At 39.7% G+C, this 16,396-nt stretch overlaps 1 protein-coding gene and 1 long non-coding RNA gene across 2 annotated transcripts; one reads left to right on the plus strand and one right to left on the minus strand.

Moving 5' to 3' along the window:
• Positions 1-3,405: 3,405 nt before the first annotated feature.
• On the plus strand, positions 3,406-9,119 carry LOC137474985 (uncharacterized). Its single transcript, XR_010999608.1, has 3 exons — positions 3,406-3,499; positions 7,236-8,684; positions 9,084-9,119. It is a non-coding gene; the product is annotated as an uncharacterized lncRNA (long non-coding RNA).
• A 951-nt stretch (positions 9,120-10,070) lies between these two features.
• Positions 10,071-16,161, minus strand: IL26 (interleukin 26). Its single transcript, XM_068192002.1, has 5 exons — positions 15,991-16,161; positions 15,555-15,611; positions 13,953-14,084; positions 10,595-10,660; positions 10,071-10,509 (listed from the first exon to the last, which is right to left on the minus strand). Exons 1-5 carry the CDS (start codon positions 16,159-16,161, stop codon positions 10,423-10,425), a joined length of 513 nt encoding a protein of 170 aa, XP_068048103.1. The 3' UTR covers positions 10,071-10,422.
• Between the last annotated feature and the right edge of the window lie 235 nt (positions 16,162-16,396).

Raw genomic sequence — 16,396 nt, forward strand, 5'->3', positions numbered from 1 at the left:
TTTAAAGTGAAAGGAGAAATATTCAAGACCTTTGCTTTTTAGTAGTTAAAAAATGAAGGTGCTTCACACCCTAAGTACATTTCCTCTTCATCTCCACAGGAAGTAAGGCTGCCTATAGAAGAGCTACTGTGGGTCGAGAGTAGATGCACTTCACTTTAAAGCTGCTCATCTTCCTTTTTCAAAGGCCTGAACTAACAACTATGAACTGCTCTGAATGAACATATTCTAGTCCTCTTTAGTAAATGAAAAGATTGAATTAGTTATTAATAAATACTTTTTGAAAAAAATGAAACACAAGAAACTGAAATCTGTTGCTTTTTTAAAGAGACCATTAATTTTAAGACCCCAAGCTGAAATAAAACAAGGTTTTAAAAATACAATAAAATAAACAAATATTGCTCTTTCTTTTCCTGCAAACTGCAACAAAAATGCTCTTTTCAAGAAGAACAAAATACAGTTTCAAGTAGTATACTTTTAAGTAATCAAAATGTGGCAGGTTGACTTGTTAATCTTTTCCTAAGGAAATGAAACTTTTGCAGTTTTTTAGCTGCTGTCGGTTCCTTCCTTGTCAGTAGCTTTTGAGCAGTAAGCAGTTTCTTCTGATTTTGAGAGATTCAAAAGCCTTGCAGCTAATTCAACTCCTGCAACCAACTCCTTCACTAAATTTGACAGCTAAGGAACATCAAGATTGGTCTACTAATGATGGACCATGTGTTGGTATTTTAAACTGTCTATATGAGTTAGTTACCATAAGGAGGGAAATACCTTTCCTAGCACTGCTGTTTAGTTGTGAAAGAATATTATTTTCACCAATTATGCAAGAGTTATTAATTATTTAGGAAAGTATTCATTTTTTTTAATATCCCTATTAATATCTAAGAACGTCTATATGGAAATTATGAAAAACTTCCAAAACCTATGAAAAAGAGTAGTGAAAGGAACTTTCTCCTGACACTTAAATTGATCGTTCTATATTATAATATGTCCAGGGCTCTGGGCTCTCACTTTATCCTTTTTCAGTACCTCTGTTTTTGCCACACCAGCCTATTCTGTGCATATCTATGCAGCAAAATTGAAGGGGAAACTGTATCATATTGCCACAAGAGCAAGGGTGGGTTTATTTTAATCTAGCTAGTGTAAATATCAGTAGCAGAGGAGCTGTTGATACTCTAGACTTTAACTGTGGTGTTCTACCTCTGCCTCCGTGCGCACAAGCAAAGTACAACAGTCCTTTCACAGCTTTGCAAAAGTACACAGACAAGTTGAATATTAATTGCAGAGAGCTCAGAATTCAAGCACACCAACTCTGGTTTCCATCAGCATACTTGAACTGCTCTGCCCTTTCCATAAGAGAATTTTCTTCTGGAAAACCATCAATTCTGGTTCAATAGTTGCCAAAAAAAAAAGACCAAAGATGTTTTAGACGGATTTTTTTTTCTGCTCATATAAGGCAAAATGGCATACCTGTGAGATCCTCTGTGTTTGTGTGCCAGTTGTTCTACGTATGGGAACTTAAAACCAATCCTGGATCACCACTCACTTCACTTTGGCTTGCATTTGGGAGCACTTTGGGAGCCAGTAAAATTTAGTTCCTTTCAGATAAAATAAAACTGGAAAGTGTTTTCAGAAACTCTCTTGATGTTATCCAGTTGTTAACAGGAGCTCAGGACACAGGACCGCGCTAGAGTTAGTTCAAAATAGGCTCGTAACAAGCACAGTGTGGAATTTGGGTCCTGTAGTTTGTAACCTACTAATCTGCTCCTATAATATTGCTCCTTTTGCTACTGAAGACATAAGGTATCTTGCAACAATTTCTGATCTTACCTGAAATGGTTAAGCACTGAAGAGGAATGGTCTAAGCAATGGGAAGCATGAAATTAAAATGTTCTTTGTACTAAATCCTGAACCAGAATAATCAGATACAGTAGACAGATAAGTGTATAGCAATGAATATTTATGGAAGAAGCAATTAAATATTTTGAAGAAGTAATGGGTCTTCTCAGGTCTTCTCATATATAGGTACACATGGAAATGCATAAAAAAATCCCTCTAATTTATGGCATTGCAGCTTGAATTGCACTTAAAAGAGCCTGTGGTGGAATGTATTAATTCCTCCTCTGGTTCCAAGGAAGTTTGTGGGAACTGTGTGTCTAGGAGTCAGTCACAATTAAGTGTTGCTCAGTTGAAGGAATGGATTAATTTTGTTTTTCCAGTCATCCCAAACCAGAACGTTACGTTTTGCTGATATTCACAGATTTAGGATGTGTGTGGGTCTTTTTGACAGGTTAGTACTACTGCAAAAGGTATCATTACAGTAGATGCTCATTCTCTGGATAAGAATGGATGTTGTCACCTGGGTTGTTACTTTTCAGTTAAACAATTATATTTTAATTTCAAAAAGAAACCTTTTGTTCTAACTAACATTTCCAAAAGAAACATTACTTAAAGGAACTAATCTGTGGGCCAGAAGGTAAACATGAAGCAAGACGCCTTTCTGCAAGTCGCAAATGCAAAATTATTCTGACTCTGCCTAAAAAGTTAACGAAAAAAAAAAAAAAAGACAGGACTGTAAGTCTGCTGTTGAGGACCTGGAAGTGCTGGTGGATGGCTGAATGGAAGTGGATTTCACCTTTGCAGCTGCGAAAGCAAACGGTGTCCTGGGCTGCATAAGCAGAACTGCAGAACTGCAGCCAGTGGCCTCCAATGTGATGAGAGGGTTGAAGATCTCTACTTATGAAGAAAAACAGAAGGAATTAGATTTTTTTTCAGCCATAAAACAAGAAGGTTCAGGGGTATCTAACTGCAGTTTTCCATTACCCAAAAGGTAGTTACAAAGAAAGTGAAGGTACTCTTGTCACACAGGGCATAGTGAAGGGACACTGTGCAACAGGCTCAAGATGTTTCAGCATGAGAAACATTATATGTCAGAGTGAGTTGCCCAAAGAAGGGGTAGAACCTATCTTCAAGTATTCAATACTGGGCTTGACAGGATCTTAAATAACTAACATACAGTGGCACTCACAAAAGATGGTTGGAGGAGGAGAAGAACTCCATGATGCCATTGCTCATCACAGGAACGATCAAGGCAATGCTGCAATGGAAATGGACACTGTGAAGGTTAACTGGGCAAGGTGTTTCCAGAAGACTGAGGGGAGCAATGCCAATGTACATTTGTGGGTTAATCCTGTGCTATATAGATCAGTTCAAACTAGAAATGATCCAGAAAACAAACAGAGCTGCCGTTTTATAAAAGAAAACTAGAAAAGTTGGTATTGCTCTGCTTTAGAGAAACAAAAGCTGAAAAGACCCAGCTGTTATTTGAACTACATTACAGCAAAACAGCAAATTCAGTTAGTCCTATAGGCTAACAGAATTAACTGACACTAAACAAAATTTCTATAAACTGTCCCTGAGTAAACTCAGACCAGAAAATGAAAGACTTCTGGCAATCAGAATGTGAAACTCTGCAACAGCCTTCCTAAAAAAGAAACAGAGATGGGTTCATAGGTTAAACATTTCAGAGGACCTCATTTCACTCCTGTGCTCAGTATCTGGAGGGTGTAAATTGTGAGATACGTAGAGATTCCATTTACAGTCTTAAAAGTGGTCATTTATACCAGTTGGCCTGGTCAGTATCTGTCTTACTGCTAGTTCCAGCCTAACTGTATTTCCTGGATTTAGCACTGAAGAGTACAACTTTGTTGTGCTTTCTCCCATCTAACTGAGGAAACGTGGAGTTTCTTATGAAGTCATTTCTGTAGATGAATTGCAATTGGCTGATTTTTTTTATCTTCCCTCTCATTGATGGGATCAAACTAATATCTTTAATGTCTTGTACCAGAGGGCAAATTTTCATATAACTTTTCTTTAAATTCTTTGCAATATTCCAAAGTTTCAAAGAAAGGAAATGCTGGAGCAGACTCGGAAAATCAACAGTGAAACCACATACAAAAATTAACTCTTTCTGCTTCCTCTCAGTAGTTCTCATGCACGGACAAGTTGAGCACATATATTCACTCTTTTTGCCATGCTACAACACATGCAGTCTGTAACAATTCATAAATCTTTTTACACTCCTAAGTGAAACCTTCACTCTAGAGTTCAGGCTGGGGAAGTACTCTTTAATAGATTGCCACTAAATTAGTATGGCCTCTTCCCTTCTTTCTATAAAACCTCCCCAATGATTCCCTTGTCTTTTCTCTATACAGAGGAATATGCACCAGGATCTTGGTTCAGACGGTCTGAAATTAGATTGTGCTGAACTTATCTATCAGCTGAGTGCAGTTCGTATCAGTCAGATATTTGCCACAATCACCCTTTGGTATCAGCAGGCTTTTTTAGCTCAGTTTGCTGGTCTTGAAGAGGCCAAACCACTGACTCAAATTGCAGCTCTGCACCTGATGCTGCAACCCCTTTTTGTATCCTTCTTCAAGCCTGCAATTTTCTTCAAACTTTCAATTTCTCCTTCTGCACTGCAGTTGCGCTCCATCTTGGGATTCATATCTGTGACCCTCGCGTATTGCTGTACGTGAAGCACTCTTTCCCCTACAGCGGGTAGAAAAACAGGTTGTCTTTTCCACTGACAGCCTGTGGTTTCTCATTCAAAAAAAAGTTTTTTCCTCACATCTAAGAGGCTCACTTGTAAATAGCTTTATCAAGTGACTAATTTAAGGCACCTGCGGTTTATCTCTGTAGGCTTTCTTCATCACTTAGAAATTGCTACTGGTTATTCCTTAGTCACTATACAGGAACAGAGAAAACATTTAGACTGACATGACAAAGTCTGCATAGGAGATGTCAGTGGGTTCTTCACGCGTGGTTAGGGACAATGAGCTGGGCTGTCACAAACCACTTCGTCTTTCATGCTGGGAGGGAAAAATCAGAAAACAATGGATGATGCTTTATCAATGATCGACATGGGCTACAGGCTTCACCTGCAATGGAACCACCAGGGTGTATTCTGCTGTTAATGACTGCTCATTGACTCCTTAGAAGAAACAAGCAAAAAAAAGACCCCGCTGCACCATGGCTTCTTCAAGGAAGTTATTTCCTTCTCATCAGCTCGTTTTAAAGCACAGCCAAAACAACTTGAATAAGCAGCAATGTCAGAAAGTGGAAGGAAAAGCATACATTGGTTAATAATGACAAGTGATGTATGCCATTAACCGCAAACTCTACTATTATGTCAAGAGTGCTAAAGCCTTTTTAAGGTCTTACATAGAAGAAAAATAAGGTTCTATTAAATATGAAGAAACAAAATTGATTAAAGGGCTGTTTGAAAAGCAAAACCAAACCTGTTCACACCTCGATATCTTAGTATTTATAGTATCTACAATATCTATGTGCACCTTAATATCTATATATAACCTTATTCATCATTTCTGTTTAAGTTTCATTCTTTTCTCTGCAACTCCAGCTGCTAGAAACTTTACATCCAGCTTTCTTTAAGTATTTTTTTTTAATGTGCAAAATACAGCAACATGCTGAAACATACAGATAAGACCCAAACACCCCAGGCTCCTCTGTTCACCCATCATCACTCCTCTTCTACACCCTTCCTCCTCAAGTTGCCTCTACATCTATTACACCCTCTTCCACTAAACAGAATTAAATTTGTATTTTCTCAGGTTTCTATCTCTGATGATTCAAAAATCGGGGAATGGTAATCAAATAGCTGATATTACTTAAATATCCTAGCTCACCATGGTTTTTTTTCTCTTTGCCAGTTTGCTGAGGCAGAAAACCTACCAGAAGCCAACAAAACTCTAAAAAGAGACTTATAACCTGGGATGAGAAGGTGGGGCACTCTGGGGATATCCAGAGACAATGGCCAAGGAGCAGGGAGATCTGCACGACCTTTTTATGGGCCACACATTAGAAACTACCCTGGCAGTGCCTATGCTGCAAGTAGAGGAGCCAGGAGCCAGGTCAGGAGTGGGCTGGTTTCCATCTCCAAGGCTTTGGATGAAAAACTTCAGTATAAATTGAGAGGGGCCTGCAACCTTCAGAAATAATTTACCAGAAGTGAAATATCTGTGACTTCTCATCTGCCTTAATTCTGTTTCAAAATTCATTCAACCCTTTCCTCTCACAGGACTCAACATTTGCCTGCAATTTGTCATTCACCTCACACAAACATTTTGTGACCAGGCCGTTCTCATAGGTTTCCTTTCAACTATGGAAAACTTCTTCAGCTGTGGCTTCATTCAGCTCTGTAATACCTTACCCAACTAGAAATTATGCAATGGCCCTTCAAAGTCAGCCTGCCATCACTCCTATCAGAGATTTTTCAAGATCCAACTGTATAAAGCCCTGAGCAGCCTGGTTTGATCTCCTGATGTGCCCTGCTTTGAGCAGGAGGTCGGGCCAGAAGTCTCCAGAGTCCTGTGACAGCCTTATTTATCCTGTGGACCCTGTGGCTTTATGATCATTGATGCCTTTCTTCATCCTACTCCATCCAAAGAAATGAAAAAAACATTATCCATAACATTTTGCAATTCAAACTTTCTTCTGACATATTTCACTTTATTCCATGATAATCTCCACCCTCAGCTGAAGGTATTCCTGTGGCTCCCTTTTCCCTCTGGCAATCAATGCTCCTTTAGAGCAATAATCCTACCAGCTGCCTTTATGTTTCCAAATCACTCTTCCACTGAAGCCAATAGGATAGGAATGTCAGCCAGTGTTTACACTGATTTTTCAATGAAAACAGCTTTGAGGTGAGACCATTCTTCACAGCTCAGCAGCTCCTGGCAGTATTTAGGAGGGGGTAGCCCCAGGGCACTCATTATTTGCAACATGAAAAAAGATTGGCTAAAGATGGGAGAAGCTGTAAGGTGACCACTGCATCTGTACAAGGGCTGCTGTATCCTTCCCATTCCTGTACAGCATCGCCTGCCCAGGCACCCCTTCTCTTGGCAGCCCCACGACTTCTGAGAGGAAGATGACTTGACTTAAGTATCTGGGCTCACTGGCTACTGGGGGTTATTTGGAGAGCATCTCATTAATCACTAGGCCAAAAGTTCAAACATTTCACCTTTAGCCACATATCTTTGCAGTGAAGAGTCTGCTATTGCAGTCCCTAGAAATCAATGTATGTTGTGGGCACAAAGAAACTGTGACCAAATAGCCAAATCCAACACAGGTTGCGTCATTGTCCAAATGCCTTTCTTAGTTCCATGTTTCAGGAAACAGTCTTCTAATCTAATCTTCTAATCCTTCTAATGCTCTCCAAGGGAAACTGTCCCAGCATTTGCCAGGACTTGTTTAGATTGGAGATTAGGAAATATTATTCTCTGAAAGCACAGTTAAGCTGCAACCAAGAAAGGTTGTCAGGCACTGGAGCAGGCTGCCCAGGGAAGTGGTTGAATCACCATCCCTGGAGGTAGGAAAAAGACCTGTGGATTTGGCACTTGGGGACATGGTTTTATGGTGGACTTGTCAGTACTGAGTTAATGGCTGGACTGGATGATCTGAATGATCTTTTCTAACCTGAACAATTCTATGATGTCATAATTCCATGATACTATGACTGCATTATAGCACCAGGGTTGCAGCTGAGATCAGGAATTTGCTGTAGATGGTTGGGCCTACAGCAAAAATTATTTATTAAGTGAAAACCTCTGCTCTGAAGATTTTGTGCTTCAGAGAAAAAAAAAACACTTCATGCAAACCAGAAAATTGTACATGATCTTGTATGTGATGGAAATTGTCTTCGCTGACTGTTGCTGTACTATTTACATAACACCAAAACTGCATGTGCAGCTGCTACTTTCCACTAGATCAGTGTTTTTCAAGAAGTTTTGATCTAGTGACAATTTTAATGCACAGCCACATATTTTTCATTCTTGCTTTTGCAGTAACAGTCATAAAATACCTTTTTTTTCCACGTAATAAGTCACTGCTTCAAAAAGACCAAAACACTGTGATAAGACAAGCCATGCTAAGCAACAGTGACATCAATTAACACTACATGGGAAATAATTTCCTTCTGAGGATTTCTGCACACTAAATTAATTTGAACAAATAATTGAAAGACAGTTTTTCCATTTGTCAAAGGAGAACAGTACCTTAATAAAGGAAATTATCCATAGTCACATAAGAATTCTATAGTAAAACTAGAGACTGAATTCATAATCAGTTTGTTGCTATATGCCCATCATTCTTACCCTGCATTTTTCATTTCAATTCTACATTTGTGGCGATTGAATTCAAATAATTCAATCTTTTTAACTCAACTGCATATCTATCTCAGTTTTCACTTAAGAGAACTACTTATTAATGTGCTCTAACACTTTCTCCATCAACTGAAGTCAGCAGTTAACTGAGACTAACATGAGTCTTCTTTTCTAAGAGTGACACCTAGAGTCTCATCTGTAAAATTAAAATTTGCTCTTTCACTTTTCTGGTTTTAAAAGGTAATAAGCTTTTGTCCATACTTATTACTTTGAATTGACAGTTGAATTTATTTAATACCAATTATTTTGCTATGTTTCTGTGAAGACTCAAAGCAATATTTATTGTTAGGTAGCCTGCATATGGCATGTATCACTTACACAACACTTCTGGATTAGGTAATGTTCTTTATTTTGCAGATGCTGTATTTTGGCTTTCATCCAGGATTGTTTAATTGGTTTGCAAATGTGATTTTCACTACTGTATGAAGGGATACATCATTCCCAGAGGTACTTTCATTTTATAGACAAGGCAACTAAGAATCTGCAAAGTGTCCCAAGCCATATGGAAAATGAGGGCTGAAATACACAAATCCTAGGTTTTTATGCCATAAAATAGCTTGATTTCCTTGTCAGATGAATGGAGGCTGAACTTTGCTGGAGCCTGACCTCAAACCCTGCTGTGAGAGGTCTGCTGGCTGCCCATATCCACTGCAGGGCTGACCCCAGGAATGCAGTGTGGCAGGGAAGGTGTTACCTGCCCTTTCTAGAGGTCATGTGTCTCTTCATGCATCACCCACTGACCGGATGTGCAAAATTTCCACAAGAGAAGTATTTGGCAATCTGAATCACCTGAAACCTTTGCCCATGGATCTTCCCAGCTAAAGGTGGAAGTTTTTCTGTTTGCAGCTGTCACTGGCTCCCTTCTGAGGCAGAGAAGCAGCAGTCCCTCTAACTCCCACAGACACAGGGCTCCCAGATCCCAGCTCCCTACCAGTGGCAAGTACAAGACAATTATGTCTGACGAAGGCTGGAGAGGCCATGCCCATGGTCAATTTTCTATTCCATACAACAGAGTTTGGACAAAAAACACTGAAACTGAAAGCAAACTTGAATTTCAAAAATTAATGGGTGTGAAAAAATCCATGAAAAGGGATACTGTGTTAATTAAAAATTTAATTAAATACGCAAAAATACCATGACATCAAATTTTCCACTGTCCGTCTAATTAACCATTTTGTCTTCAACTGGAAAAAAATGCATTTTTCATACCAACTCCCTTCTATTAGACATTTGCCAGAAGAGGAGCTAGCTCAGGCTCATCAGTGTCATCACACTAATGGTTTCAAATGCTCCTGACATAGTAGAACTATGAAATTTGAAGATTTGCAGAATCTCAGCCCCATGGAACTGCCAAACATACAGATTGGGAATATGTTCATGGCCTAAATATTTTCTCCTGGTTAATCTTTTAAAATGTGAGAAGACGAGAACTGCATCTTCATTCTATACTATATGAAAGACATTTTGGAAACCACTACCATCAACTTCCATAAACTTCTCGCAAGTAATTTTATAATTCCAGTGAAAGCAATCCATTTATTGTGTTTTCTGAGTGTCTGATCTCATGTAGATCCTGTGACATCTAAAGCTCATGCATGAGTCTGAAAAAAAGCTTTTACATTAATTGTGTATTTTTATTAGGGATCAATTATTACCTTAAATTAATAATAAAGATAAGCAGTACATAATTATTTCCCTTATTTACATGTAGAATGGCTTGTGTATACAGTTATATATCTACAAACACAAGCCCCAAAACAAATATAGCTTAGGGGAAGGATTTTCCAAGGTGATCCTCGTTTCTTTGAACTGTATTCACACAGGGTGGCACAAGCCATGGCAAGATCATGCCCACAGCACATGGGACCTTGTGTCTGATCCACAGGGTAGCAGATTCCACTTTCTGGTGGTGCGGCACGTTTGGGGGCTGCCTGCGAGGCAGCAGGCAGGCAGGATGGGAAACACAGCAGGGTGCTCTAGCAGCTCCAGAGGCAGAACAGGCAAAGCTGCTGTGCCAGGTTAACCATGAAAGCTTATGAAAACCCCTCTTTATGCCACTTGTGTTACACAGGGTCTCTTTCCATGGGAGGGAGTTACTGCCAGTCACATTGATCATCCGGCTCTCAGTTCATTTTCAGGCTTTTTGCTTACAGAAGCAGCACACTGTCTGTCACCTCCTCATTCTTCATATGATGGTTTGTATGTAGGCCTGAATCCAGGGAAGGAGAATGTCCAGTTCATGGATGGCCTTGTAGATTCCCCGATCTCCAAGCTGTTGAGAAGATAAAAGCATTAGAAAAGAAACGAGTTACAGCCCTTGAACACTGCAGTGGGGAGCCAGCACCTCCTGTTCTTACCTTAAGAAACATTCTCTTTAACTTTTTGACAGCAGAAGTTAACCTTGTGGATGGAGAACATGGAAGCTGAAGGATGAAAAAAACCCAAAGATGCTGATATAAAGACACAGTGATGAGGAAGAGTCCAGCCCACAGTGTGGCACTGTAGGGCTACCAGTAAAATGGTCTCAGCAACACTTCAGTATCTCCCAATACTTCAATTGTGCTCTTTTACCTGCATTCTTCCTGACAAGCTGAGTTCACAACACCCAAAATTGGCACTATGAGTACCTCTAAGTTTTCATATTAAACACTTTTTATTTATCTCAGGAATCCTTACATAAATTGCAGTTACAGCTTTTGCACAATTTTATCCTAGCTCTAAGATTCAAGGTCCTTTAGCTCTGAACCCTCAGAATCTCTGAATCTGAGAGAAGGCAAGGGTAAGGGCCAAAGACCATTGCAAAGTACAGGGAGCAAATTTGCACATTTCTGCAAGCCCTCCAAATATGTTTATAGAGCTAATTTATGTTTTTCTCTGTTTCCCTGCCTATTTCTCTACTGTCTGACTAATTAGATTCTGGAGGGCTTAGTTGTCTATCTCTGGCCACCCAGCACTGGCCACCCAAAGCTGTTCCAGATGGGTTTTTTAGAGTTGCCAGACTAAGCTTTCCAAGCAACATGGCCTGCTGATCCTCAGCTACCTGGACTGTCAAAAATACATTCTTTCAGAGAAAAAAAAAAAAAAAAGGAAACATTTTATGCTTTCCAATCTACAAACAAGGACAACACGTTTGAAAAGAAAAAAGGCAAAGGTCGTCATCTCAACACATGGAAGGAAATGACTCCTCTGAAATGAATGGTTAGTCCTTTTCCATCTCACATGCAGTACTTTAAAAAGGAGCACAAACATTTTCAGGTTACCTTTTTTGCTTCCCAAAGTCACCTCATATGATGAAAGTGGAAAAGAAAAGTAAATCTTTGAAAAACATTAAAAGACATCTCTTTTAAATAAAAGTAAATTTTTAAAAATAAATATCATTTGGTAGCAGAACTGACCTTAAATGAGTATGTTTGCTTTAGTGGTGATACACATTACAAACTTATCTTCCTGCATCTATTGCAAGTAACTAAATGAGCTGGCCAGCAAGTTAGCATATTGAAGACATTTCTCTAACTCAGCTTGAGGTCTACAAACTCTGCCTAAAATGATAGAGAAATACTAAAGGCTCTGCAGGGAATATATTGTCCTTCTGCACTCCATTCAAATATGAGAAAACACTTCTGCAATGCACTACTGATGTAGGAACATAAGTCCAACCTCAGAAGCAACTTCACACTGTTCTCAGCAAAGCTGACCAGGGCACTCAAGCAAGTAATGAGGTCAGTGGTGCTGCAGGTCGGTGCTCCAAGCATCCAAGGGAAAATGTCTGTTCCCTTTACCTTGCAGTCATAGTCTAAATGAAGAAGTCTGACTTTATGGCAGAAAATCTGTTTAGAGATTTTCAAACTTACATATTTCTAAGAAACTGAACTTGGGCATCTATATCATTAAAAAATATTAATGCTTCCTTGTTTGGACAAAACCAAGAACTGGCAGGGTGAGAATCATAATATTGTAGTATAAGTCTTTGGAAGTGCTTGAGTGGCAAATATTGTTAGGATTTCTAGGTAGCACACATACCTCTAGTTGGCTGAATTACAGCCCAAGATTGTGAAAGAATATAAGGCAAATATATTTATAAAGGTATCACTGTTTCCATTGGTTGTATAGAGAATTTCACTATTGAAAGGCAAAAAATTAATTACATAATACGTTGTAATGGTGAAATCCCTTCAGATAAGCATCTTATAGCTCAATAGTTAGGTAGCTAACTATATAGCTTTAGTTAGGTAATAACTAAAGATCTATATACATGGATGAATGAGTGCTAATTTACTGAGGAATAATATATGAAAAAATCTCAAGTTTACTCTTAACAAAGGATCCACTACTTTTACTCTATTCATAATTTTTTTTCACTTGGTTTTGTATTGCTGGGTTTGAATTAATACAAACATTTCAAAAAATATTAGTTTCCAGAAAATATGTGTCTCCTAGAAAATCATGGCAAGCCATCATTTTTCAAAGAGCTGTTGTTTTTCTGCTAGCAGGGACAGTCTTATCTCTCTTATCAGTACTTTTTAAGACCCAAAAAGGTAAGTTGTTATGTTTAGACTTCTCTTAGGTAAAACACAAGCATTAATTATGAAAAAGAATGCAGGAGCTCTGAGAAACCTGCAGCATTCTGACCTATAAGTCTGCAAAGAGATCTCTGAAGCTGTTTTTTTTTTTTGCATTGCAAACGTTTTAGTGTGTGTAGAACCACTGTCCTTTTCTTTCGTGCTACCATGCAGTTCAGATTAGCCAAAGTTTCAATTAATTTAATTCATTAATTCATTGACTTGCTATCCTCCTCTCACTTTTAAAATCACAATAGACATTTGCCTTGATATCCATGGCTATATTTCACCCTAGGTCAGGCTCTGCTTTCTGGGACACTGTTATTTGTGAGGACTTCAGGTTTAGGGGAGGAAAAAAAGATATCCATAGGATATTTAGTTTCAAGACACACCTAATCACTATTTGTTTGCCCTTAAAAATTATGTGAGAAATGACCAACAAATGACAGCATCATCTTAGTGTCTCCCTGGTACGTTAGTGTGTATATTTGCACAGGCAAATATAAAGGCTCTAACTGCTGTCCTGTTGTTATTTGGGCAGAGTTGGTAAAAGTGCCTCTTCTCTGGGGCACCTGGAGACATTTTGCCAGTGGCAGCATCACTCTCTGACAGCCTGCTCTGACTGTGAGGACAGGTAATACATAGGAAGTGCTCCCACGTGTTTCATAATTGTGGTCCCTGCTTACTCATGAGACACCACCAGTTCTCTCAAATTTCAGTATGGAGGAGCAGAGATGACATGTGAGTAACGATTACACACCTGTGGGGGGTATGTTGTTGAAGAAGGAAAGCATTACCACTGTTACATCACAGAAACTTGAGGAGCCACATTTCCCCCTGAGATCACCCTGTTTCTTTGCAGCTTTAGTGATGAGAGTGCAGCACAAGGTGACATCATCAGTAGAGAAGTGGCTTGGCTCCATGGGGTCTCCACCACCTTGCACACTCCCCACAAGATCACTCTGGGAGGGAATGAACAGTGTTAAACTTCCCTGGGCCCTGGAGATGCCCCTGTGAAGTTGGGTCCCCTGTGGCGTGGGTCACACCACGACTCTGAATCACCCTCTGCCTCTCCATCTGCTGAAAAACTGAGATGAAGCCCTTCCCTAACTTTTCAGACAGACAAAGTTAGCTTAGCTCTCAGGAATATACTCACACAGGCATCCATGTTTGCTTGAAGGACCTGGAAGGCACTAATAAAGTACAACTTGTCACTTCCTACCTCAAGACGACTGAAGACATTTTTCACATAGAAGGAGAGGAGCTGATCTCGAACACTGCAGTTTGTCTGAAAACAAATCAAGTAATGATTTGCCAAATGAACACCTTACAAGTCAACTTCGGCCTAAAATTTCAGCCTCGTAAAACTTGCATGTTTAGAAAGTATGCAATCAATAAAATGATTTTTATGAATTTTAGTATCTGATTTACCTGCTTCCTTTTGTTTTAAACAGCTCAATCTGCCTCTGAGGTTTCTGAAGGAAAGGCAGGAGGGTGGTGTTTTGGCAGGCACAGGAGTATTGGTAAGACCAATCATGGTCTTAAAGAAAAGAAGTGACAGCAACAAATGTACTTAACACACAAAGAGTAAATGGAAGATAAACTGGGGAGTTAAGCCAGGCCATTTAGGTCAAATTGTAGGAGTCATTGTATGTGTCATTTTTCCACTCCTCCACATCACTATCCCATGCCATTTGATATGCTGTAGGGCATCCAGCCCATCACCAACTGCTGCTCCAGAAAAGACCAGTCATCCTGTCAACTCTGTGTTGTATCTGCTTGACCTGTGGGTTCTCTTGGACATCTAAAGGTATTTCAAATGACTATATGCCTATCTTTAGGCAATGGAATGAAGTGTCAGGTGAGAGATTCCTGTCAGGAAGCTGATGCAGCAGCAGATGACACCACTCAAATGTGGATATCTGTGTGTAAGTGCCACAGACAAGCGAGGAGCCTTCGCTCCCAAGGTAATCAGTGAAATCCAAGGAGCATCAAAGGCCAATAGATCTATACTTACAGATAAACCAGCTAAGTTGGTCTTGCTGACTAGACCTCTGCATGAAGAAAACTAAAATATCTCACGCACTTACAGTCACTTACAATTAGACGCCCCAAGGTTTGTTTCTCACTCCCATGCTGAATTGCACTGGGAACTCTGATGACCCTCTTCCAGTGCACCTGCAGAGGTCTAAGCTCAAAGCAGCTCCTTGGGTGTCTCAACTCTCTGCAGCATCCTCAGGCTATCCATGGTACTGCACACCCTCAGCAAGAAGGTGCCTCAGCTGCGGGACAGTGGCTGTGGCTGTGGCTCTGGCCTTCCTGTCAGGGCTGCTGCCTGAAAGCATTCCTGGAAGGCTCACATGCAGCCAGGGCTCACAGGAGGAGTGCTACCACAAGCACACTCCTCCCAAAAATCAAAAAAACACCCTTAGCCCAACTTCCCTGGCAAAGCATGACTTCAGCTGCCTACAAAGAAGTGCCTCCAGGCAGGCTTTCCAAATTCACCTCTTTCTCCCCATACCATGATCAACTGTCCCTTCATGTCCCAGGGGAATATCCCTTTCTTGAGACAGAAATAGCACTCTTCCTCTAAGCAAAGAACTTCATTAAGCATGTGGCTTTCATAAATGTCTTTTTCCCAATTAAACACAAGTGATTTTTGAATCAGTTGTCATTATTTTTGATCACATATTCCTGTTTCTATTGACCAAAGGAAAGTTAAAGTAAGAAAATGGAAAACCGGTAATAAAAATCTTACCATAAACAGCATTTTTGTAGTCTTTTTAAGCAGTCTCGTGGTCTTGATGAGGTCCCTCTGTAAAATATAATGTGATAGTATGAATTAACCCAAGCAGAGGAAGTGCGACAGTTTCAAGTCTGGTTTGTACAAAACTCAGTAACAATAATATTAATCTTCATCATCTTCTTCAGTTGTAGGGTGAGGACACAGTAAATCTGTTTTCCAGTCCTAGCCTAGCTGCAAATTTCTTTTATGGAAAACTCATCCAGCTGCTGTATGCATCTTCTATGCATCATTTTTTCCCACCTTTACAAAAGAAGTAGCTGCATTAACCTGTCTCTCAGGACTGTAGAGATAATTCAACTTATTAAAGTTTCCAGCAGCCCAGTAATTAAATGAATAAAGAAGCATCTATAAATAAAATAAACTTTTTCAATTAGTGGGATCAACTTACAGGAACAGATGATTTTAAACTAGTTGCCTTGACATACAGGTTCTCTGTCACCTGGGAGAGGAGTCCTTTTCGGCAGGTATGTTTTCCTGTAGGTGACTTTTTGCCTTCCACAGCAAAAAGGCAAAGTAGAAATAAAAAATGCCCAGATCTGAAAATAGAACATCCTTTCATCTTCGCTCCCAAATCTTCGAGCCTCTACAGTCACAGCAGCATGTGTGATGCAGCCAGACTGGTTAGATGACAGAGGTTAACCTAATTTTGTTAACCCTCAAAGCAGCTTCTTCCCCGAGATGCTCACGTAGATAACCTATTGCTCATGTGGTGGCTGATCGGTATTTTTGCTGTGCTTTTTTATATGTTTTGCTCCACTTTCAACAAATTTGACCACAATCTTCTGTGACGTTTT

Source organism: Anomalospiza imberbis, chromosome 5 (genome assembly GCF_031753505.1).
Source record: "Anomalospiza imberbis isolate Cuckoo-Finch-1a 21T00152 chromosome 5, ASM3175350v1, whole genome shotgun sequence".
NCBI classification, from domain to species: Eukaryota; Metazoa; Chordata; class Aves; order Passeriformes; family Viduidae; genus Anomalospiza; species Anomalospiza imberbis.

What these genes read in the sequence shown, in the direction of transcription:
- IL26 (XM_068192002.1), bottom strand. Translation starts at nt 16,161, where the DNA reads ATGAAAGGATGTTCTATTTTCAGATCTGGGCATTTTTTATTTCTACTT. An exon ending in AAGCAAACATGGATGCCTGT is followed by an intron (nt 10,661 to 13,952) that starts GTGAGTATATTC and finishes TTCATCCTTCAG; the next exon opens with CTTCCATGTTCTCCATCCAC. An exon ending in TAAAGAGAATGTTTCTTAAG is followed by an intron (nt 10,510 to 10,594) that starts GTAAGAACAGGA and finishes TCTTCTCAACAG; the next exon opens with CTTGGAGATCGGGGAATCTA.